General features: G+C 38.7%; 1 protein-coding gene across 1 annotated transcript in view; it reads right to left on the bottom strand.

Annotated features, from left to right (window-relative positions):
* The window catches only part of CLVS1 (clavesin 1), a 101,959-nt gene that overhangs the window by 76,341 nt on the left and 1,905 nt on the right, over window positions 1–23,713 (bottom strand). Inside the window, exon 2 of the mRNA XM_014873063.2 lies at window positions 13,838–14,455. Within this exon, the coding sequence (XP_014728549.2) occupies window positions 13,838–14,226 (389 nt within the window). The 5' untranslated portion in view covers window positions 14,227–14,455. The remainder of the gene's footprint in view (window positions 1–13,837; window positions 14,456–23,713) is intronic.

Genomic DNA, 23,713 nt, shown 5'->3' with positions numbered 1-23,713 from the left:
CGTTTATGAACACTCAAGCAGCACCTGGTAACTCAGTCCAGAAAGCCTCGAAGAAATGTATCTCTTGAGAGATATTGGGTAAGAAGTGACCAACATAGGAGAAGTGGCAGAAAGTAGAAATGCTAGTACATATTAGTAAATACTTAAACTGGCTGCTAAATCAGGCAAAGAGCATATTCTTGGCTTATGACTGTACTTAAATCCGGGCAGTGAAAGTAGCAGATATTAGAAATATGTAAAAAAACTCATGTCAATCATAATAAGGTTTATAATTTGTTTTAGTTGGAGCCCTTCAGGACACATAAAAGACAGACATGAAAATATTCTAATTATTACTTATAAATTAATGAAAAATTGTGTCAAGTATTTATATATCATAGAGGTTTCCCACTAGAACAATAAGCAACTTTGATATAGCTGACAAGATGGAGGAACTTGATATTATTGATGTAGAAATAATCACTGGGGAACTCAAAACAGATACAATAAAGATTTATAAGACAGCAACCTAGAAAAAATTAACTGCATGTCTTTGCAGAAACAATGTTGAAAACTTGTTATAATGATTTGAGTGAACAGGAGAGAAGGACCAGGAAAAAAAATGAAACTGTGTAGATTTATGTAATAAAGACTGATAAAAGTATATAGAATCATGGTGCTGCCAGGCACAAAGAAACCACTTTGCACAGTTATGCTGAAAAGGATATACAGTGCCATGAAGCTCAAGAAAAATGAGCATATTCACTCTAGCTACTTTTGGGTGGATCATATTTCATGCAACTTCATTGAAGAAAGTGAAGGAATGAATAGCAAAAAAACATTCCCCCTTAAAAAGCAGATTTATTTTTTCTCCACAGAAAGAGAAAGTAAGCCAGTTCTGCAGAAGACTGCAGACTTTACAGAAACTTTAGGAGTATAAAAATAGGTTGTGATCCAACCAGCAGTGAAGAGTCTGGTGACATGTCACCAGTGAAATTTTAAGAAAGATATGTCTTTTTATTCACATTCTTCACCTTTGCCCCAGAGTTCATTGGGTAGCCAACTTCCTGTGTGGACAACAGCTGACAGAAGTTGCTCTGGGAGGTCTGGATTCCATGGACTCGTGACTCCCCACTATGTCAATCAGTAAAATATGATAACTGAACGTATTTTATAAGTAGCTGGTAGAAAACGAAAATTATGAAATGACACCATCAGTCTCAACCACACAACGTTGCAGTAGAAACCTTAGGAATGTAATTCTGTGGGCAGCATAAATGACCACCACTGTAACATCTCCTGCAGTCGCTCTTTTTGAAGGGGAGCTACTGAATACAGAAACCAAATATCATCAGTGCTGTTCTATGTGGTGTCACAAGCCTTTCACTAGGGGTATTTTTGTGTGGATGGCAGCAGTGGAGCAAACCTAAAGTCTAATGAAAGCTAAAAATCTTTTTCTGTGGCTTTTCTTACCACTTAGGCAGAATTGGTTGTGTTGGAGGAAATAAAAAATGTTGAGATCCTGAGATGGTTACCAGCACCCGATGCTGTGAAAGTGAGGATGTGAGTATTCCCAGGATGTGCAAGGTTCCTTTGAAAAAAGTGATCCTTTGGAATGGGTTGGGGTTTGGGGGGTGTTTGCTTGGCCTTCAAGCTGCAAATTTCCTGAGGCAACTGAAGGACAAAGGGAAAAGACATAAGCCTAGCATGACTTCCCTGAAAGTTTTCCAAAGCAGCAACCTGAACAAATTAATGTTACTGGCCCAGCTCATTTAGACATGCAACAGTGCTGAGACTGGCCTTCTCAAAGTAGATGAAACAATTATGGAACAAAAATCTTAAAGTTCAGGCTGCAAAATGAAAATTAGAAACTGCCAGAGTTGCAGTTGTTTTCAAAATGCCTTTTGTGCAGGATCAGTGGACAAAATAAGCTAGAATCAATTTTTAAAGTATGATTTTATATAACCACAAAAGGGAAAATTAAACTTATTTTAAAACTCTAAAATAGGTATTCATAATTTTTGAATACTTCAATTTATGTGAATGTAGAGGCTTAGTACATTATTTCTCCATTATTAAAAATAAAAAAATCAAAAATCAAAAAAAGACAAAAAAAATCTGTCAATCTACCTGAAACAATTAAGCATTGCTTTACTTATAGTTCCTTATCTAGATTTGAAACTTTAAATTTATGAAATAAATTCTGCTTTTTAACTAAGATTTCTAATTTTATGATCTAGGAGCATGAAGGATTTTTCTAGAATGGGATGGGGTAGACCTTGGTGTAACATGGTAACAGCAATAGTGGGTAGTAACTGTTTAAGTTGAGATCCCAAAGGCAGCAGAAATATAATTGTGGAGCCTTGTATTGGATGTATGGTAATGGAGAAAAGAAGCCCAGCCTGATATCCTTATTCCCATAATGCCACTACAGTTTTATGGTACATGCCAGCAATTCCCAGCAGGGTACAGATCAGTGTTGCAGGTGCAGTGCAGTCCTTGCCTTGGAATAATATTGTTATATAATTATTTGGGGGAGACCATCAAATTTTCTTAGGAATTTCCAGTGGAAAATAATCTAAGTGGTACATAAAGTATTAAAGCAAGTTGAGCTGAAAAGAGAATTTCATATGAATTGCAATGTTAGGGATTCTGAAAGAAAAGTTTCAATAATTTCTTATTAAAGAAGTTATCAGCAACCTCCTAAAATACTCTGACCTCTAAACAATAGAGTATATTTATATGTGTGGAGATTTAGTCTCTTCTTTCTGGCAACTGCTGTTTCTGGTTTGCTCTTTCTGGGGAAAAATTTCTAACCAACTGGAAACTGTAAAATTACAATGTGATTTATACTCTTCTATTTCTGTTTGTATTTCTTTTTATTATGAAGCTACAATAATTAATTCAAAATAATTATTTCACACCTCTAATAAGAATTTTCACATAGCCAATACAGAGAATTACTGAAGAAATGTGATTAATTGAAGTAATTACTCTGCACTACTAATTCAATTCTAAAAATTGTTAATGAAGCAACATATGTAAGGATTGAGTTCAGGACATAATAGGAAAAAAAATCAATGCTATTGAGCTCAATGCACAGTGATGTCCTGCCAGACCCTCTGTTGGTATTTGAAGGAAGCAGCTCTGGAATCAGATAGTTGGAGCAACCAGGACTTGTACTTCAAACACAAGCACTGAAATAAAGATACAGGACAGCAGGGAAGCCCTGTTTTGTCAAAAGGCAACCAAAAAGAGGCAGAAAAAGGATCAGCAGAAATTGCCACAGCAAATGTAGTTACATGGCCTTGAGAAAAATTCCTGAAGAAAAACTTGATATTAGAGGCAAATGTATAAATCTTGAACAAATAAATTACTCCTTCTTTTTACTTCCTCTTGTTTGTGGAAAGCATTTACATACAGTCATTTGTACTAACTTTTCTTGCAAAGAAACACCTAATTTTTTCATCTTTTCCTTTCTGTAAAAGAAGAAAAACAAACAAACAAAAATACAGAAAATCTTTAACTCTTTTTTTAGCCTTTTAACTTTTTTTAAAGTTGCAAAGCCTTCTTTTCAGGAGATGTCATCAGAGATTTTTCATGATATTATGGAATGATTTGTTAAAATTGCCAGGTTTCTTTATACTGCACTGGTTGTCCTTTTTTTTTGCATGTTATTGTCTCACAGTTTAGACTATATCGAAAGGGGAAAATTAGGTAGGGATGCTCCATTTTATAGATCTCTGCACAGCCCTAGGACACATTCTTTATAACAGCAGAATTAATTTTCATAAAAGTGAGTGTAACATATACACTTCTCTTTATTCTAGACAATATTTTGACTCCACCAAAAGATTCCTAAGAAGGCCTTATGAAATACCAAAGAATAACCTCGAGCAATCAGGTCTTTGCAAACTGATTCCAGTCATGTTGTAGTTAGTTTCACTCCACAACAACACATTGCAGGCTCTCTGTGATACTTCATCTTGATCTGGAAGAGTTCTTGACCAGTCCATTCCCTTCCATTAGGCTGACTTAGCTTTGGTTAATATTTTGCAACAGCATTTAATGGCCAAGTAAATGCACTGCTTTAATTTTTGCATGAGAAGTACATTAAGTCATAAGGTATTTAAGCAAATGTCTGAAGCGAAGTGTATCAGTAGTGTCATTGCTGATGAGAGCCCACAGAATGCCACAGTTACCTGAATCTTAGTCACTGCAAAATGTTTTCTAATATTTTAAAATCTAGTTCTGTTTAAGATTTGGGATAATTTTGCTCTTGTTCTATATATCCACTGTTTACTACCACATTTTGTTAAGGTAAACGATTATATATAGGAATAATTGAATCCCACCTCTTATTATCTTCAACCTGTATGACATTGTCATATTTTCCAGACTTCTTGTGCCATTGTTTTGTTGACTTAGCTCAGACTTGTCTCTTGTGCTAGTGCTTAGGTTACAGGACAGTTGAGGTGGGTAAAGGTGAGTAACTGCTGCTGTACTGCTGACAACATTCCTGTAATGCAGCCCAGACTCTTTGCTTCCCCAATGGTATCACTTTACTGTATATAATTTCATTTGTAGTCCATTATTAACCCTCAAATCCTTTTGTGCCCAGTCAGTATTAGTTACCCATGAACACCTGATTTAAGAAATCAAGAGGTGAGAAAATCCCAGTGGACACAAACCTGTCAGCCAGGACGAAACCAGTAATGGCAGGGGTGTCTGGTGCCTCACAAGTCTCCTTGGCTTTTAACAGGGAGCCTGTATCTGCTAAGCTTCTTTCTGAAGTAAATCCCAAAATGATCCTGAATTACCTTTAAATGATTCATATAAAATATTCTCTGAAAGAAAGTGAATGTGCATATTGATTTTAGCAGAGAATAACAATAAGATGCTGGAAAAAGAAAAGGCACTCATTGGCAGCACAGCATACACAAATTGCCATTTTCTCCAGACTTGCAAAACTCTTTTATTCAAACAGAATTGAAGGCTTTATCAGAATAAAAGTGAATTTAAATTGCAGGAGCCAGCTAGAAGTGGTTTACATGTAAATGAGAACCTAAAAAATGCAAAGATTTCCCACCATCTCTCCCTAGGTCGGAGTTTATTCCTCCTCCTTTTTGACTCAGTTTTCAAATTAATATTGCAGTACATTTGGAAGAAGGATTTTTTCATCAGTCTTTTCTCTTTCAATATAAATCACATCTTCTTTTGTACCTCTGCAATAGACAGGTAGGAATAGCCCTGGGAAAGCAAGGCAATGCACACTTATGGAGAAACCTTGCAAAGTGGGAGCAGCTTAGAGGATCACAGCTCCAAGATAACAGAAGAGGATGAAGACGACTTAGATAGGGTTATCACACTCAGGTGTAGATTCTCCTGGTTAGAAATACCTGTACAAAAGCAATCCTGTGTGCTAACACAGAGCCTAGCACTCTGAAGCAGTGTAGGCAGCACACATACTCTGCAGATTGATCTGTGCATATCTAAAATACGTGACTGGCATCTCTTGGATTTGCTGTGAAAGGCAGCCAGGAGGAAGGAAACAGTGAAATATTTAGCCCTGGCAAGAGGAATAAATGTTTCTGATTACATCATAGCAGTGGCCTTGTTGTTACTCCTTTTTTTCACCTATGTTACTTCATTCATAGCTGAATTTATGGAATTCAGTTCCTCTACTGACATGTTATAGAACCAGAAGAGCTGAGATTGCAACTCTGTGGACAGGAGCACAGAGAAAGATGTGGGGATAGCTTGTAGCTGCAACACAATGAAGAAAAGCCTATTGGTTTAAAAAGGTTAAAAAAGTCTTCTTGCATCATTAATTCAGACCACCAGGTCTTGGTACAGTATGTGAGGATATATGTGTTTTAAAGTACACACGAGAGTAGTTCTGTGGGTTCAGACCAAAAGTTCTCCTGCCAAGAACAGGCCCCTAATAAGAAGTTTGACACACAGCAGGTTGTCAAGGTCAAAATAGAGACCATACTAATTTGACACTGAAAATCAAGTATTTTTTCTTATGTATGTTGATACAGCAGTCATTAGCTTACACTTTCAATCAAATCCTCAATTTTGGTCCCTAAACATGCATTACAGGATATTACATAAATACTCCATATACCCTTTTCAAATAGGTTGTTATTGAACCTCCAGCATCATAACATAATATAATATAATAAATTATATTGCATGTGTGAAAGAAAACTGGCACCACACGTGTTAATGCATGCACAGAACGTGCCATCCACTGCTCCTCTGCAATGGAAAGGTGGAAGAGAGATACCATCTCTCTATAAAGAAAAAGATATTTGCATATTACCTTTCTCCTTAAAATGAATCTTTACTAGCTTGAGTTTGCTCAGCATGGACAGTTTTCATAAGCAGTTACATAGGAAATAGTGTCAGCAGGAGGCTAACTGGCTTGCTTTGCCCTCTGTCCCTGCAACAAATGGCCCCTCCAGGAAGTTTTCAGAGCTGAGATTATCATGGTCTGTGAACAAGGGATAGTTGCTTTTTGGTGCCTCTGTGGTTGCTGCACTTATTAGAAACAAAAACTGTGACAGTGCAATTAGAATTTAAGACCAAAATTTCCTCTTTCTTAAGAAATTATTCCATTTTCTCATTTTTAGGAATCAAATCTCCAGTCATGACATGTTAATTATGATGCTCCAACTCTTTTGTTGTTTTAACCATGACAAAGGAGACAAAATACAGAAGATCTTTAACAATTCAATTTTTTATCTGATTTAATGGAATGACTTTACTCCTCCATCCTTTCCCCTGTCCTCCTATTCTATCTGCTTGGTTAAATTTCTAGGTGTGCATGGCAGCTGGGTGCTTGTGCCACTTAATTTCCCACATCATTGAGAGCTTCCCATGGTCATGGCACTCTCACCAGCACAACTACAAGACCAACTGTGCCTCCCTCATCCTCCACCTTCACCGTGGCAAAGAAATACCCTGAAGCTGGGTGGCTGTGGTGGCAGGGTAGAATTTACCCCAGGGTGCTGTTCAGCTATTTCATGGAATTGAGCAGCCACCCACAACATTTGTATCCTAACCAAATTCATGCTGTCTGCTGTAACTCCTGTGGGATCTCCTAGTCTGCTAACAGCACCAGTTCCTAAGCATCCCTTGTGCTATTGTGAGAGTGCTGGAATTTGAAGATCTCAGCACTTGCCAGAGTAAAAAAGCAGATATTTCAATGTAAAATGCAATTGATACAGGGCTCAGAGTTCAGAGGAAAGAGTCTAAAATAAATCATGGCCTGGGGAAATAATTTATCAAGGAAGTATTAAAATTAAAAAATTTCAAATGTATTTAAGGATCCCAGGTCAGTATTTTCATTCATTTCTGATGCTTCTACTGCATGTAGTTTATTAAATAGCTGGCCAGAGAATTAATTTTTTTCCTTCTCTGACTCTTTTCAGTCTGTTACTGCTGCAATACCTGAATTTGCCTTGGCTGCTTTTAGTTAGGTTGGCAAGTTAGAAACTGATTGGAATATTAGATATTTAGATAACATGATTGGAGGAATTCTGTGAATAAGTGTTCTGGTCTCTTCCTACAAAGCCTCACCTCAAAAAGCTGCTATTTACAAGAGTACTCATTCATGGTTTCCAGCAGTTTCCAAAGTTCAAAAGGGCAAAGAACCATGTGGGATGTCACATTGCTTGGCTTCCTACTGTTGTGTGGATGTAACTCTGTTATGGTGCTCTTTTGCAGATCCCATCTGTGAGGATGGCATATACAGCCCGTGTAGGACTAGGGGTCGTTCTTTTAGGGACAAGTGCTATCACAAGTGTAGCAGTTTCTCTTTTCTGACACCCAGACACAAACCCTCATGAAAAATCGAATCTTTTGAGAGTCTGTGAAGAAAAGCAGGGGATGTGTATGTGTGCCTATGTGTTTGCTGTGTATATTGTATATGCTTGTATATTTATCAGCTGTCCTTTCCACTCTACAAAGCACGGGAATTGGATTTAGTTTCTTTTCACCGCAGGAGGAAGGTGGCATAGAGTCACTTTCTAGTCTGCCCTACATTTTCCTGTGTTGCCCTGCAGGCCAGCTCCTGCAACTGTGTTTCTCACCCCCAGGCACTGTCCTTCACAGCTCTTCAGTCAGCCCTCAGCCAAATACCATCCAGTCACCTCTTCCCTCTCAAAATGTGTTTGATTGCCAATCCCTCTCCAAGGATTTTTTTTCCTTTTCAATCAGGCTTCTCTCATTCTTCAACATATGCTCATAACTTTCCCAGCTGTTGTTTTTCTTTCCCTTTTTGAGACATTTTCTCTGTCTTCTTGGATTCCCTGCACAGCCCAACACAGGATTCTCATTTGTGTATGTCATCCTGCTGTCATTCATATGGGCTACAATTGCCTTCATAAATATGGCTTCCATAATAAATGGCACTAACTGAATTAAGTTGCCGCCTGCAAGCAAATTAAAACATTTCAAGACAGAGTTTCTTTCTGTCTTCTTTGTCCAATATTTAACTAGCACATCTGTTACTCTTCAAAATGAGTATTCTGCTTATGCTACTCTGCCTTCCCTTACTGTCCTGAATTCTGCTACCATTTCAGACCAGCTCAGTAATGTAATATGAATTATTTTCTTATGCAGCATGCTTCTAAGCTATTTATTGGTCATTGCAATGCTTGAACCACGATGTCAATCTGCATTACTGTAAGCATCTCCCAACAGAGAATCACTAGCTCCTAACCAAACCCAAAGACTTGATGTGTAAAAATCATTATGGTGTTAGGGCTGGCTGCACTTCAGCTGTAATCTCTCATGATGAACAGACATGAGGTTGAATTATTGCCACAGTTCGCCTGTGACTATAAATCAGTCTCAACAGATGTTTATTCCCTCATTTTCTATTAAGTACCTGAGACTATGCTTGAAATATATTAGAACAATCGGGAGTTGATATGTATGCTTTCACATGAACAGAATCTGATGATGATAATATGCTTGTAATTATACCACTTTGAGCAGTCTCAGGAAGGACATACTTGGGTTTTATCATGATCCTTTAAAATATTTATAGCTGTTGGTTTACCTCTATGACAGAATATTTCCTTTCCCTTTAGCCCCAGCACGCTATCCTACAGAATGGTAAGTATCTGGCATTTGAGATTCCCTGGGTAATAAAAGATGGTTTATGGCTAGCAGTAGACTTGGGATTCTATGTTGTAAACAAAGCAGCAGGTTTTCTCCATCTGACTCACAGAATTTTTGGAGCTATGTGACAGCTTCTCAGGCACAGACACAAAGATAGAAATTAATTACCATCTTACTGAAAAAAACTATGAAAAACATTCTGCCCCCTATCCCAAGCCCTATTTGCAGAGGACTGTGATTGGAGTCCTTCTTCTGGCTCTCTATACAAAAATAAATTTTACTCTGGCTGAAGAACCTTGAAAGAAACACTTTTGCTTGGAAGATTAATGAACACCTTCTGCTGAATTACTTGCTCACCCAAAGCTCCATCTCCTTGGTGTATAAGCAGCATGTATAAGAAGACAGTAGCAGACGTAGGAACAGCTGTGGAAGCTACTGAAGGCTTTCCTCAATCCAGCAGCTGACAAGACCCTCTTACCAAACTTTTTTAAAAGCTTCAGTTTCACTACAGGTGGATCAGAAGAGCAAGGGCTTAGATTTGGTGAGGATGATGAAATGAAAAAGTGTGAGAAAGAGTATTTATATTCCAGCACATGAAACGTGGTTTTTTACCTGAAATCCTAGTTCATCAAAACTGTGTGTATGAATTTGTTTGTTTTACAAACTGGAATTTTTTATAATGCAAATTATTTATTTTTTTAAAAATCATTACATTATCAGTTTGACACTCTTATCTGTCTTTATTGCTGCCCAAATTTGCTTTCAAAATTAGGTGCTCTGTAAGCAGTGCTGTAAGTAGTCTTTGTGGGTTTCAGGTTCACACCTTGAGTTCTGATCAAAGTGAAAAATGTCCCTCCCCTGTACTAGTGTACAGTAATATAGCTCAACAGTTTTTTTCTCCCTCACTATGGAATTTATCTGATCTCTTTTCTATTCATCTGCTCATTTTCATTTATTCAATATTGAATAAGTGAAAATGAAGCCATTGAATATGTGATTAACTTTAACTAACAGATCCAAAATATACTATGCAGGACCTAGAGAGAAAGTGATGACATCATCTCTAAGAAATCTGCCTGAACAATGGAGAGAAATCAAACCTATGCAGAACATGTTAAATAAGCGTAACTCTGGAACCATGATAGATCTCAGCTAGTGATTTGGCAATAATAATTATCATCCTCTGTGTTTTTTTCTGGTCATCAAAAAGGTTTTGGTCAAAATAACCATCACTATATTTTTTAACTATGTGGAAACAAAAATAAAATTCTTGTCAGTGAGCTTTGCAGATGTCACAAACCCCCTGAAATGATAACTGGGGAGCAGGACATGTTTAGCTCTGCACAAGAGCATGAATCACATGCTAGACTGTGCCCACTTGATGGATGAGACTGTATGACACATTTACCAGTGGCACTTGTATTTTAGGAAACTGACTTGAAAGCAAATTTGAGCTGAACATGAGTTCAAAATGGGATAGAGTAGTTACAAACAGAGTGACTACCTTGTATCTAAAGGAGGAAACTACTGAACAGATGAGATAAGGTTATCATTTGATGACTTATTAGTAAAAATTTTTATTCAGTTCATCCACTTGCACCTTAGCAACAACACTAAAATGATAGGAACAGTCCAGAAAGGAATGATGAAGAGTATCTTAAAAGTGGAAAATCTTCCCAATTCTGAGAGTAAAGAAGTTAAAACTGTTTAAGCTTTGGCATCTTGAGTGTATTTGCTTTGCAGAACATTATCTTTGCTGTGCTGGCTGCTCACAGGTGTGTTCCTTACCTTATGGACAACACTAAGTTGTTTTTTCCCTTGAGGAAAAGGGTGTTAGATGTTTTACTTTCCCATGGTTAAAGGTGACCACAAGGGTCTCTGCTGCAGTCACTAAGGCACTCTTGTTTCCTGGCTGTGACTTACCCTACAGCGCCGCCTCCCCAGCGAACTCAAAAATAGGTTAAATGTGACATGGTCAGGACACAGAAGTGCAAACATGGGAAGATGTCATATTTTTGTGGTACATTTAAACTAACACGATCTAGCAGCTGGAAGCTGAAGCTGGAAACATTGAGACTGGAAATTAAAACCTGGTTTGCTAGAGATGTCAGGTCTATCAGTTACATTCTGATGGCTGAAATTGCAAATGTTTCTAGATGCTTATGTGGAAATTCTATCTCTGATACAGGAAATACCTTAGAAACATCTCGGTTCTGATTTGTCCAAGCAGTCATATTACACAAATAATGACATTTCCTGTTAAAAATCAATATATTTATAAGCACAGAAACTTTCAAGCTTTCTTCTGCCTCTATGACATGTGACACCAACAGCATTCATACTCCCAGGTGCATAAATGGTAAGAATGTCTGGACTGAAAATCAATTTATGGACTATAGCTATTCTGATTTTAACAGACTCTTCAAAAATTATTATTTCTTTATAAACAACCCCTCATAAATTAGAATTTGATCACAAAGAAAGAGAAGGCACATCCAGTGGCAAATGAGATTAAAGTTAGGAAGGGCAGGCTGAAGGGTGAGCTCTTACTCCTGCAAGTCAACACCACAGCTGATTCCATTAGCATTCAGCTGAAATGTGGGCTTGTGAACATCTTTCCCTCACCGAAGACACATCTGCAGAAAGGTTGCCCAAGATACATTTATGTAAGATGTGCAAAATGCCTGTTTGAACTTTTTTGGAAGATATGTTTCTTCTGGTCAATAACCTGCTCTCATGCTTAATAGGACATTGCACTCACCATTTCTTTCTCCTTAACAGCTTTTCCTCTGGTTGATGCCTTTAGACAGCAAAAAAGGAGGAGGGCATGCATTTACTTACAGCCCAAATCCTGTCCCAAATCCCTGTTGCACCTGGAGTGCCACAAAAGCCCACAGAAAAAACACTTTTTGTCATCTGAATCCACAGAAGAGATGAGGTTCAGTGGCTGAACTGAGGTAAAATTTGCACAGGATTTTTAATGTCACTGAGGAGTCTTAGGAAAGTACATCCTATGCTATTTGCCTCACCTTTTCTTCTTTCAAGGTTAAAATTATATTTTCAGAAATATGCAGGATTGCTTTGGTTTTTCCACAAACAGATATACACACAAACATACACATGGATGCATATTAAAGGTCTTGCAGAATATATGAGCCAAAATCTGACAGGAATCATTATTCTGTGAAAATTTCATTGCAGGAGCCTTAGACACCAGCACTCTCAGCTTTCCAAGAGCAGGACCTGATGTAGAAGGTTAATCACAAAGATTCATTTTGTTGAGGGATCAGAAACCCAAAGCTGGCTCTATGTAATAACTAAATCCTTTAATACAACCAGCAGAGCCACAGTGCTTCTGTCCTCTAAAGCTGATGCTTTCTATTAATTCCAGATACCTGTTCATTCGTCTTTCTTTTCAGGCCAGTTGCTAACAGAAGAGTTTTGTGGTTGAAAGAAACTTGCAGTTCAGAAAGACAGGAGATAAACTGCTGGCCTCTTTGTAGTTAATAGGGCTTTTATTACTGCCCTCAGTTCACAATTTCACCAAACATGTTTGATTATGCAAAGTTACTTCTGTATCATTTTCTGTACATTTATTCACATGCAAATGAAAATCAGGAACACTTCTGAATTCTGCTTTTCATATGGCAGTAAAAGGTTTTCCCAGAAAATAAATAACATGAAAAGTTGCAGGCTTATGTGTTCTCTAATAATTTCTGTGATGTATATTCAAAGCTCCAATCTATTGACTCCTAAGGCTAAAACTTTTTCATCAAAAACTTTAGACCATGGCAAGACAAAATCCTACCTGGGAATCATCAGAACTGATGGTACTTAAAACCTGAATCTGAATTTTTTTCTTTCATATGATTTTTATCAAGGTTCAACAGAACACGTGGCAACCCTATAGCTGATTACACTTCTCCATCTCACCATGAAGGCAGGGAAAATGGAATGCAATAACTTATAAAGACAAGGACAATGTGGACATGATATTTCTGGACTAGCCCCTTTTCTCTGTACCACTTCAAATAGGTAGTGAAAGCTGACTAATCACATTAACATTTAAGGACATTATTTTATAATAATGGCTGGGAGATATCTTTGTTCATACCACTGTGTAAAGAAATGGCCTGAACATAAAATATGCTTTGTGTGACTCTCCCATTTACTGGACTAAAAACACAGAGCAACCAGAGTGTGTAGAAATGACAATGAAGTTTGTGGAAATAGAGCAGAGGTTGCAATTCCCAAAATGGTTCAAACAAACCAACAAGCAATCTGTTAGAAAGTCTGAAGATAGAATAAATATCATCAGTTTCTTCTGCACTAGGAGAGCTACAAGAATCTCCATATGTTTTGAGATGCTTTCTGTCAACCTGTTTGGCTGGTCCATGATACAGCTGAAGTAATTGCATGATAGACATGAATGTATGTATAGCAAAAAGACATTATCTGGCTAAAATTTGGAAATATTTCTTTAAAAACTAAGATATGAGCTACTGATATGACACACTGATATAGCTTTATCTCTCATTTGTCCTATGTCCTAAGAATGAGGACTGACAGGTGATCAGGTGAGATGGAAGTTAGAGTGTAATGAAGATATGGTTACAAAATCTTTTGCTGAAAATGCTCCTGCTGCTTCAAAGATGGCCACAAATATTCCATTACAGTTGAGTATGAGTGTGTGTAAAAAGATAAGGACACTATCTACATTTACCTACTCTGATCCCAGTTGGCTGCAAAAAGCAGAAGAATCTTCCTGCCACAGTGGTCACGATTTTCCAGTACTCCTGGAAACCCATCTGTGAGAGCCCGTTTGATTCCTGGATCATCAGCCTTGAAGTTTTTGAACATATCCAGATTTAATTGGCGGTATTGGAAGTACTGAGCCAGCAGTCTGAAGGCCTCCGTTTGGTGAAACTTTCTGGCTCGGAGAAATCTCAAGATGAAGGCATCATCTGTACGTAAAAACCCAATGTCAGGCCTCGTGATGATCATGTCCCTGACTTGCTGGATATCCTGGTGCAAAATGTCTGGGTTTTCATTCAGTTCCAGGCGGGCTTTCTCTATAGTCTCTGGACTGAGCCCAGCTTGTAAATGGGTCATCTCTGCAAAAACCTCTTTTCCAAATCCTTAACTTCGGATATTTTAGTAGGAGTACTGATCCCATTCAACTGATGGTCTGCTGTGAGCGTGAGCCATTCAGATGCTTTTTGCTATCAAGCTGGTATTTAACAAGTAAAAGCAAAGGGCTTTTCTTATTCTTGCAGAGTAACAGGCAGTTCACATGCACTATAATCCATCCAAAGGAAAGTGTTGTTTATTCCACCACTTACTAAAAGAAAAAGAAAATATATAAAAGAAAGATTAAATGTGTATATAAAGCTTGCAGGAATGCATTTCTGAATTTATTTAGCCATAAAATTTCTTTGTGTAGGAGGACACCAGTCACATAATTTCAGAAGGGATGCATTTAAGATAAGGCAGTCACTAACATCTTGAATGTATGTTTTCAGGCTTTCAGAAAAGCAATCTGAGTTATTGACAATTAATATTAAGCTGTATCAACCTGCTATTAGAATATACTTCTCAAAAGTTGTCTTACAGAAGTGTAGGAGTTGCAGCATCCCTAACTTCAAAATAATAGTAATTTTTTTCTACCATTTACAGGAGCACATTTCAGCTTCAGAAGTAGACAGATTTACCCTCATCATACTAGGCAGAACAACTGTTTGATTTGGTTTTATGACCTGTACTTTCAGCTTGTAGCTGTCCTTGAAAAAGCTCCTGAATGACTGTAAAACTGATTTTTTTAAAAAACCAAAACTCCACCAATACCAGGGATAATTTCTACATTTTTGAAACTCTCTGGAAATATTTCTTCCATTGAGTCTCTCATTGATACTCAACATGTCTTCATGGGAAACTGCCCACAAATAGGATTTTGATGTATCCAATCTGGCAGGGTTGGTGGCTTAGTTGAAAAGAAATTTATCAAAATTCCTTTTTTCAGTATATTCCAGCTTTCCTGAATACCTAGTTCTGAATTTCATTTTGATTTTCATACTTTACCTAGAATTTGTTTTTACAAGTGTTAGAAGAAAATCTGCTTAAGCTGTTATGTATGAGCAAAATGGTACAGTGAATCCCTTACATTTCAGTGACATAATTAGCAAGAGGCTGTCATCGAAGTCTGTGTAGCTACACTTGTGTGAAATAAGATCAAGGTCTGTTCCAATGTGATATGTGTGTGGGGAAAGATCAAGATTCATACAATTTTTCAGCCATCACAGAAACAGACAAGCAAACACCCCCTCCTCCCCAACTGCTTAACTGATCTCTCTTTCTAATTTCTGAAAAAGAAAAATTGGTTTTAAAAATTTAAAGGGAATCCCTCAGTGAAAGACATACTTTTTGTATTTGAAGAAAGCTGTTTGGAACGTTATGAATTATTAATAGCAAAACAACCATTTCATTCAGCTACTCCCCTGGGTTCAGCATTCTCAGATCAAACAAAGAGGAGAGCAGCAGCCAAAGCATTTCTTGGTCCCGGATTTGCTCAAAGTTATGTTGCAGGACCTGGAAGTCAATGAGCTCAAAGGATGCCTCAGTTCCCTGCTTTGTGACCTTGCATGTTATTGATAAAAACTACATTTTAGATGCCACAGCTGCAGCCCCAGGATGAAATCCCAAAATTTAAATACAGAGTGTTTCTGCATATTTGCTTAAAGGACATTTGTGGTGGGAGATAAGCTTTTCATTTAACAGCAATATGAATTGGACTTTTCTATGGATGACACAAAAGAGAGTTTATTAAGCATCCTCTTTCTGTATTCACTGTGGAGCTGGAGTTGAAAAGAGCTACCTGCAGAGCAGAGTATCTGATGATTGATCAGCCTGGGAAAACTCAAGGAAAGGCAGAGCTGGGAGAAAAGAGGGCTTTGAAAAGGCACTATTGAGAGCAAATTATTCCAGAAAACAAGTCCCCAGGTTTTGAGGGGTAGTCCATGAGTGCAGGCTATTCAATTCTTAAAGAAATTAGAGCTGTAATAAAGATGGATTCCTTATATAAAAATAAAGTAATGGTTATTTTCTTTACTCTTGCTTTTATTAGACCAAATTAAAATAACTCAAATGGTATCAACTGAATTCCACTGATGTAAAATTACAGTAGCCCATAGAGAAATCAGACATATTTTGTGACTGAGATTCTCAAATTAATGGTGACATCAGCATTTTCTTGCATAAATCATGGATTTAGTTACAATTGCCTCCATGAGCTAGTTAGGAGAGCTAGGAGTATTTAAGGGTGATACTTGTCATTAGGGGACTGTGGTGCCAGGATTGGACCCTCTCTAGTTTTAACAGCAAATGTAGAGTATAGAAACTCTTTGTTCCCAAGGGTTTTAAGCCAAGATCTGGAAGCAGGAAGCTTATCTGGGGTCTGCATTAGCTCTGGCTTAGGACCTAGTGAATGAATTACAACACCTTTAGTGTTACTGTAGTCTCTTAGGTGACTACATGATGCCTGTATCCCCAGTTGTCTGCTCCCTTTATGCTGGATATTGAGTTCTGCACCTTTGAGACTGGTTCTGAGAGCGACGAGGGGGAACAAGAAGCATGCAGTTTGTTTTCAGAGACTGCACTCACTCCTGAGCTTTCCTGCTCCTGGACTGTGCTTTCTGCAGCATGGGCAGACAGTGGGAGAGAACTCTCCATTGTTTTTTGTTAGTTTTTAGCTAGCTGAGGCAGACAAGTTCCCCAGACTGTAGGTTGTTTTTTTTTTTCTATTTCTTGGAATGGTTCAAACCTGCTCTGGACTGGAAACCCAGAAGAACACTGGGAGCTCACACCTGGGCCTGGGACATGGTGTTTTCCAGCAAAGGAGGGACTGAGAGAGACTGAGTGAGCCAATTTACACCCCACAACAAGGACTTTCTGAATTTGCCATCTCTTCAGAACAGCAAGAGGCTTCATTGTTTAATATTAATAATTTTTATGCTTGTGAATACTTAGCTTGTTAAATAAACAGGTTTTTCTACTTTTCTCCAAGAAAATCTTTTCCTGAACCAGTTAGAGGGAGGGGCTGCTTGAGTCTGCTTTCTAGAGGGACTCCTTTGGAAGTTCCCTTCCAAGTTTGCCCTAAACTGGGACACTTAGAAGCACAAAATTGTGGAATCACAGAATGTTTTTTAGTTTGGAGGGGATCTTTGAAGGTCATCTGGTCCAACCTCCCTGTCATCAGCAGGGACATCTTTCACTGGATCAAGTTTGTCAAAGCACCATTCCACCTGGCCTTGAACACTTCCAGTGTCTGAGCATTCACATCTTCTGTGGGAGACTTGTTTCAGAGCTTCACCACCCTCATTATAAAAACATTTCGTCTTTATATCCAGTCTGAATCTGTCCTCTTTCGGTTTAAAAATGCTAGCCCTTGTCTTATTATCAAAGATCCTAGTAAAAAGTCTGTGACCATCTTTCTTGCAAGCCCCCTTTAGGTACTGGACAGCTGCTGTAAGGTCTCCCTGGAGCCTTCTCCAGGCTGAACCACCCAACTCCCTCAGCCTGTCTTCTTAGGAGAGGTGCTCCAGCTCTCTGATCATTTTTGTGGCCCTTCTCTGGATCTGTTCTAAAACATCCAAGGATTAGCAGCAGATAACAGTGGTACATACAAACATACACACATACACAATTCCCAGTGGTTCATCCATTTTCTAGGAGTTTCTGGGAGTAAAACTGTCCTTTCCTCTTTTTCTGTCCCCCACCTCCACCAAGATGCTTCTTTGGCAGTAAGGCAAATTCTTGAAAGGTCAAATGCAGTCTGCTCCAGAAAAAAATGATATTTGACCAAGGAAATAAAGTATTTTTATTGGTTCCCCAACTATTTAATGTCAAAAAATTATTCTACTCATTTTTATTAAAGTTTCCTACTGTTTTTTAACTAATTTAAATGCTCAGGATTATCCCAAGGTGACGGACATACAGTCCTTTCTTGTCAGATGTTTTTAAATGCATTTCAGAGATTTCTGATAGTGAACTGAGCTATAGCCATGGATTACAGTTATCTATAGATTATCCCGATTATTGCCTGGAACAGACTGCACTAAAATACTTTATTGGTGTGAAGTTATATACTGCAAAAGAATCTAAAACATGTATGGACAATTTTGTCACTCTGAGAATCATAGGGCAAATCATGAAGTTAGGAATCTGCACTAGCACCATTGCCTTCAAGGAGCCTGATATACATCAGTGAATGACTTGGTTCTCCCACTGCTAACCTTGACAATAAATTTAGTGCTCCACAGCTACCCAGTTTAACTGTCACTGCACTTTCTCAAATGGTTCTGATTTATTCTGATTCCCAAGATATAACAGAAGCTTCATCTCCATTTTCACCTCCTCCCACACATGGCAATTTCTCCTTCTCTTCCGGTGTTGTGTACAGCTCAGATCCATCTGCCAATTTTTTAGATGTTTACATCTTTGTTCAGTTTGGTGCAGAGTGTTTTTTCTTCCAAATGAAGATATTTGCCTTCTTTTCCTATTTTGAATATTAGTGCTGTGTTTTGGCACACTAGAGTGTATTATAGTCTCAACAGCTGTTTTTCTATCTTGTGACTCTTTGTTCCCAAGGGACTGTTTGCTCTTCTAATGTCTTTTCACAGCCACTTACAATAAATCATCCCTCCAAAGGAACAAAATTCAGCCTTAAATGAAAAAAAAAACAAACAAAAAACAAAAAAAGAATTACAGAGATTTGAAGCACAACATACTAAAACAAAAGCAAGGAGGGAAATTTCCACCAAAATTGTGGTGTCACATACAATTTTGGCTAATTAATTTTCAGTCCCAGCAAGGGACAGTGATTGTTCAGCATGGGTAACATACTGAAAGTGGGATACAATTTTCAGACAAGAAGCTTATATTTTTGCATGACCCTCAGAAAAAAAGTTAATTATAAAATGTATAGTAATATTTACTACACAAATTAAAATCAGAATAACATTCTTCCAAAATATACAAAGCACTTTTCATTCAAAAATTTTAGTATGCCTTACTGCTCTTTCTTTAGTGGCAGCTTCTGGGTCAGCATTCAATCCCTATTTTCACTGCATGCCCTGGAAAATTGGCCAAAACCTGCCTTCAGTGATGATGGCAATTATCTGGATCATTTTGCTCCTGCCCAACTTATCAATCCCTGCAACACCACTTGATTCTTTAAGCACCTCATGTCCATTTGGCTCTTCCCCATCCAATTCATTTCCAGAAAGATTTTAGCTGGCTCTTAATCTACCAAGTGTTTTCCATCGAGTCCAAAGCTATCTGCCATGTGAAATTTCATTACCACAATTTTCAAACTGAGAAGGCACTAACATTTCATCCTCACCTGGTACTAAGAGGCATCACTGCTAAGGTTTGGCTCATTATATAATTCCTAACTTTTAGCATTTATACAGATATTAGCTGCTGAAATCATGTCAGAGAGGAAGAGAGTAGGCAGGGAGGGAGGGAAAATGGTAATATAGAATGATTTTATCTCAGAGTGTGGGTGTCATCTCATTAAATTTCTTTTTGAAAAATATTTTGATGTTCATTCTGGAAAATCTCTTAGGGCTATGCTCTGCTTAGCAGGGGTTGCTCCATAAGGACTGGGGAGGATGAATCCATACCTGTACCTACAGGAATGGTTCCTATGGCCCTTTGTGGCCTTGTGGTACCTTAGTAGAAACCTTCACTGGAAGTGGAGTAGTCAGACCTAGAATGGAACCTACCCCAGCTCCATGAACCAATTTCAAAAGAGCAATGAGCAAAACTGACTCTCTTTTGTCCTTGGCTTCGAGAGCCTGGCATCTTCCACAGATTGTGGGGAGGAGCACAGCCTTGAGTGATTTGTCTGAGATCCCAGAGGACACATTTCACATAGCTGGGAATAGATCATATCTCTCCTGAGCCATAAGCCTACATGTTAACATCCAGGGAATCTTTCCTCATCATCCCCTTGAACCTTTGTCAGACTTTCTCTTATATGTTCATGTCTCTCTTGTACTGAGGAGCCCAGCAGAGGACACAGTGCTCCCACCATGGCCTCATCACTGCTTCTCTGTAGTAAGGAACTACTCTGTATTTTTTCCTGAGGGACTAGATTGTCCCAGTGAATATAAATTAGCTAAATATTGCAAGTCTTTCTGCTCCAAGTACTAGTGCTCCTGTAAACCTTCACTAGGGATTTGTTACTTATTGTCATTATGAAAATACTGAATGCTTGTGACTGTAACAGCTGTGTGAAGAATTTGATGGTTTCTCTCTTTTTCCCAGGGTAGAATCTCTCAGCTCAGGTACAAAAACTAACATTTCCTTCAGTTCAGTAAAATCAACACATGAATTTCTACTCATTCTACAGTCTTCTTGTTAGTTTTAGTTACAGATTGCCCTCAGGCTACATCTATATGTCCAGTGGTGGTAATTTAGCCATGGCACAGCACAAAACACGGCAGAAACCCAACTGATCTTCACTGATCTCTGCACAGTATGCAGGGCAGGTGTGCCTGCAGCACTGACCTGAAGTTGTTCTGCTATTCCTACAAGCTGCCAGGCAGGAGGAGAGAGACAGACAAGGTTGTTCAGCAAACATAAAATTAAAAAACTTCCCCATTATCTTTTGATCTAAAATATGCAAAACTTATTAACTACCTGAATATGCCAAGGAGGGGAACTTACACAACGCAGAAATTAAAAAGTTAAACAAAACAGCATTAACCTCAAGAGTTTGGTTTAATTTTTCTTCAAATCATCGTTTTTAAATTGTAAGTATCCAGCAATCACATAATCTGCAAACTCATGTGGGAATGTGTGGCCTGATCTGTGGCATGCCAAAGAAGCAGCAGTTTACGAGGAACTTCCATGTCAGTCACAGTGCAACCATCACCCTGGCTGCAGGGACAGGGGTCAGTTCCTCCAATAATATAGATACACCTTGCAGCAGAAATTAACAGCATGCAAAAAAGGGAAGGGAAGGGAAGGGAAGGGAAGGGAAGGGAAGGGAAGGGAAGGGAAGGGAAGGGAAGGGAAGGGAAGGGAAGGGAAGGGAAGGGAAGGGAAGGGAAGGGAAGGGAAGGGAAGGGAAGGGAAGGGAAGGGAAGGGAAGGGAAGGGAAGGGAAGGGAAGGGAAGGGAAGGGAAGGGAAGGGAAGGGAAGGGAAGGGAAGGGGATTTCTGCACCAAGGAATTCATGCAATCCTCCTGAGTTTTTTTCTCTCATTCCTACTGAAGTCTGAGCACAAACATAAAGCACATAGAAATTTCTACCAAACTTGTAGAAATAAAGCTTAATATAACTTTATAATACTGTGTGGGTTTGTTTTCTCAGTGGAGGAATATCAGACTTAAGGAGTTTATTTCTATAAATACTACTGAAGAAAAAAAAACTAATTAGGCAAACCAAAATCCCACTAAAGTGTTTGGAAATCCTCAAATTAAATCAACGGAACAGCATTAGATCAAGAGGGAAAGGAATTACAACTCATCTGACAAAAACCATGTGAACTTGTGTTCAGTTTTTCCACTCCATAAGAGACTAATGTTGCTTCCTTTTTTTTTCTTGTTTTATTTTGTTTAACTAGTAGTACCCAGTTGTCACATCTTGTTTGTGTCTATGCCAGAGAGACACTACAGTATGAGGCTGTGAGAGAAAATAAAACTCACTTGCCAAGCAATAGCACAATTGCTTCAATAATTGCATGCTTAAGTTAACAACTGCATGAGTTTGCAGTCTTTTTGAAGGAAATATTCTCCATCCTTTTATGAGGCTGATTATTACTATTTCAACCAACATTGTTCTTTTTTTGGAAGATGAGGAGGCTGCTGTTACATATTTCAGTGAAATGACGTCGGTGTTCAAGGCATGTAGAGTTTAAGGAATTATGACCCAGTGCTATGGCATGGATTCTGCAGTTCCTCCACTGCTGAACTCAGTTGCACTGCTTACACTACTACTCAGCAGCACTCAGTGCTACTCAGAGTATCCTGTCTCTGCAACAGATTTTAGGTTATAAATTATGATATAATAAATTAAGAAGTTTTTTTTGAATGGTTGTAGTATCTTTCATTGCTTTGAGTTTGCTTCTAATTTTTAGAAAATACTCAATTGTTTTCAGAAGTAGATGAGTCAACAGAATTCTTAAAATAATCATCAGCATTTTATGACAGATACATGACAGCAGAAGCTGCCCCTATAAACTTCAAGCTGGGATACAGACTGCAAATGAGGAAAAGCTCTACAAGGTTATCTGACTTATCATTATAGGAAAAACTCAACCAGTACCTTTGCTATGCAGTGCATGGCATAATACTGTTACATAATATCTCATGTAGATGTTGGCATTGTATTAACTTTTAGTACTGGAGATAATCCATGTTATCATCTGATTACTCAGAAAGCACATGAAAGCAGACTTTCTGTAATTTAATTTTTTCTTCCAAATATGATCCTGTCACTATTTAGTGATGGACAAGGAGTAGCCATCTGCTCCTTAACTTAATTAATTCACAGAGCTTGTTAAAATTGAGGAATCAGCATTTTGAAAAGGGGACACTCCCTTTCTCCTATGACCTTCCTCACCCTCTCAGGATTAAACCATTGCAAACAGAATTAAAGTCAGGCCAGTAGCACGCATGGGGTTTCTCCAGCTGTTATATGCTTTGCATTTATTTTCTCTATGAACACCCTCACTTCTCACAGAGACCAAAACTTAATTCTTGACTAACTGCAGCAAAGGACCCACACACTAGGCATGATTTACCCCACTTCTTCCCTGCACCCATCACTGTTTACCACTAAGAAAGCAGTACAAGTGACTGACCTGGCACATTCCCCCCTCCCTTTAATTGCTCATCCCTCTTTGGAATGAGTACAGCTAGTCAAAACAGGCGTCAATTTGCTGAGGAGCAATCTGCTGCTGTTTGATAAGGTCCTGTATGTCAACTCTTGGCTGTAGCCCTTACTTCATTAACTTAACTCCCAGTTTTAGCCTTTTGCTCTACACGCCTCTCATCTCTCCCCGGTCTCAAATTGGATCTTGACTTTCCCTTCCAACTTGTGCTTTTTTCCTTCCTTGCCCAGCTCCTGGGCTGCCAAGCTGATTTTTACAGTCCCATGCCGCCTTTCAGGAAGGACTGAGGGTGGTGATGGAGAAAGAAGACAGGAGAGGAAGAAAGGGCAGGGAATTAAGGAATATGGGGAAACAGGGGCAGGGAGGAAAGGAGGCAAGGGAGCAGGGTAGGGAGGAGAGCAGACAGGGAAGGCAGAATGCAGAAAGGCAGAGAGAAGAGAAGCAGAGAAGCAGGGCAAGGACAACTGGAGGAAGAAGAGGCAGGATATATAAGAGGCAGGATGCAGTAAGCAGGGCAAGGAGAGGCAAGGGAGACAGGTGAAGCAGAGAAGAGAGGGGAGGTAAGGGAAGTAGAGACTGCAGGGCAAAGAGAGGCAGGGAGCAGAATAACGAGATGGAGGGAGCAGGCCAAGTAAGAGGCAGAGAAGGCAGTGAGAAGGGAGTTGGGGCAAGCATGAGGCAAGCAGTGGAGGCAGGGAACAT

Source organism: Sturnus vulgaris, chromosome 1 (genome assembly GCF_052056855.1).
Source record: "Sturnus vulgaris isolate bStuVul1 chromosome 1, bStuVul1.hap1, whole genome shotgun sequence".
NCBI classification, from domain to species: Eukaryota; Metazoa; Chordata; class Aves; order Passeriformes; family Sturnidae; genus Sturnus; species Sturnus vulgaris.
The sequence above is the reverse complement of the archived record's forward strand: the minus strand, read 5'-3'. Positions and strand labels throughout refer to the sequence as shown.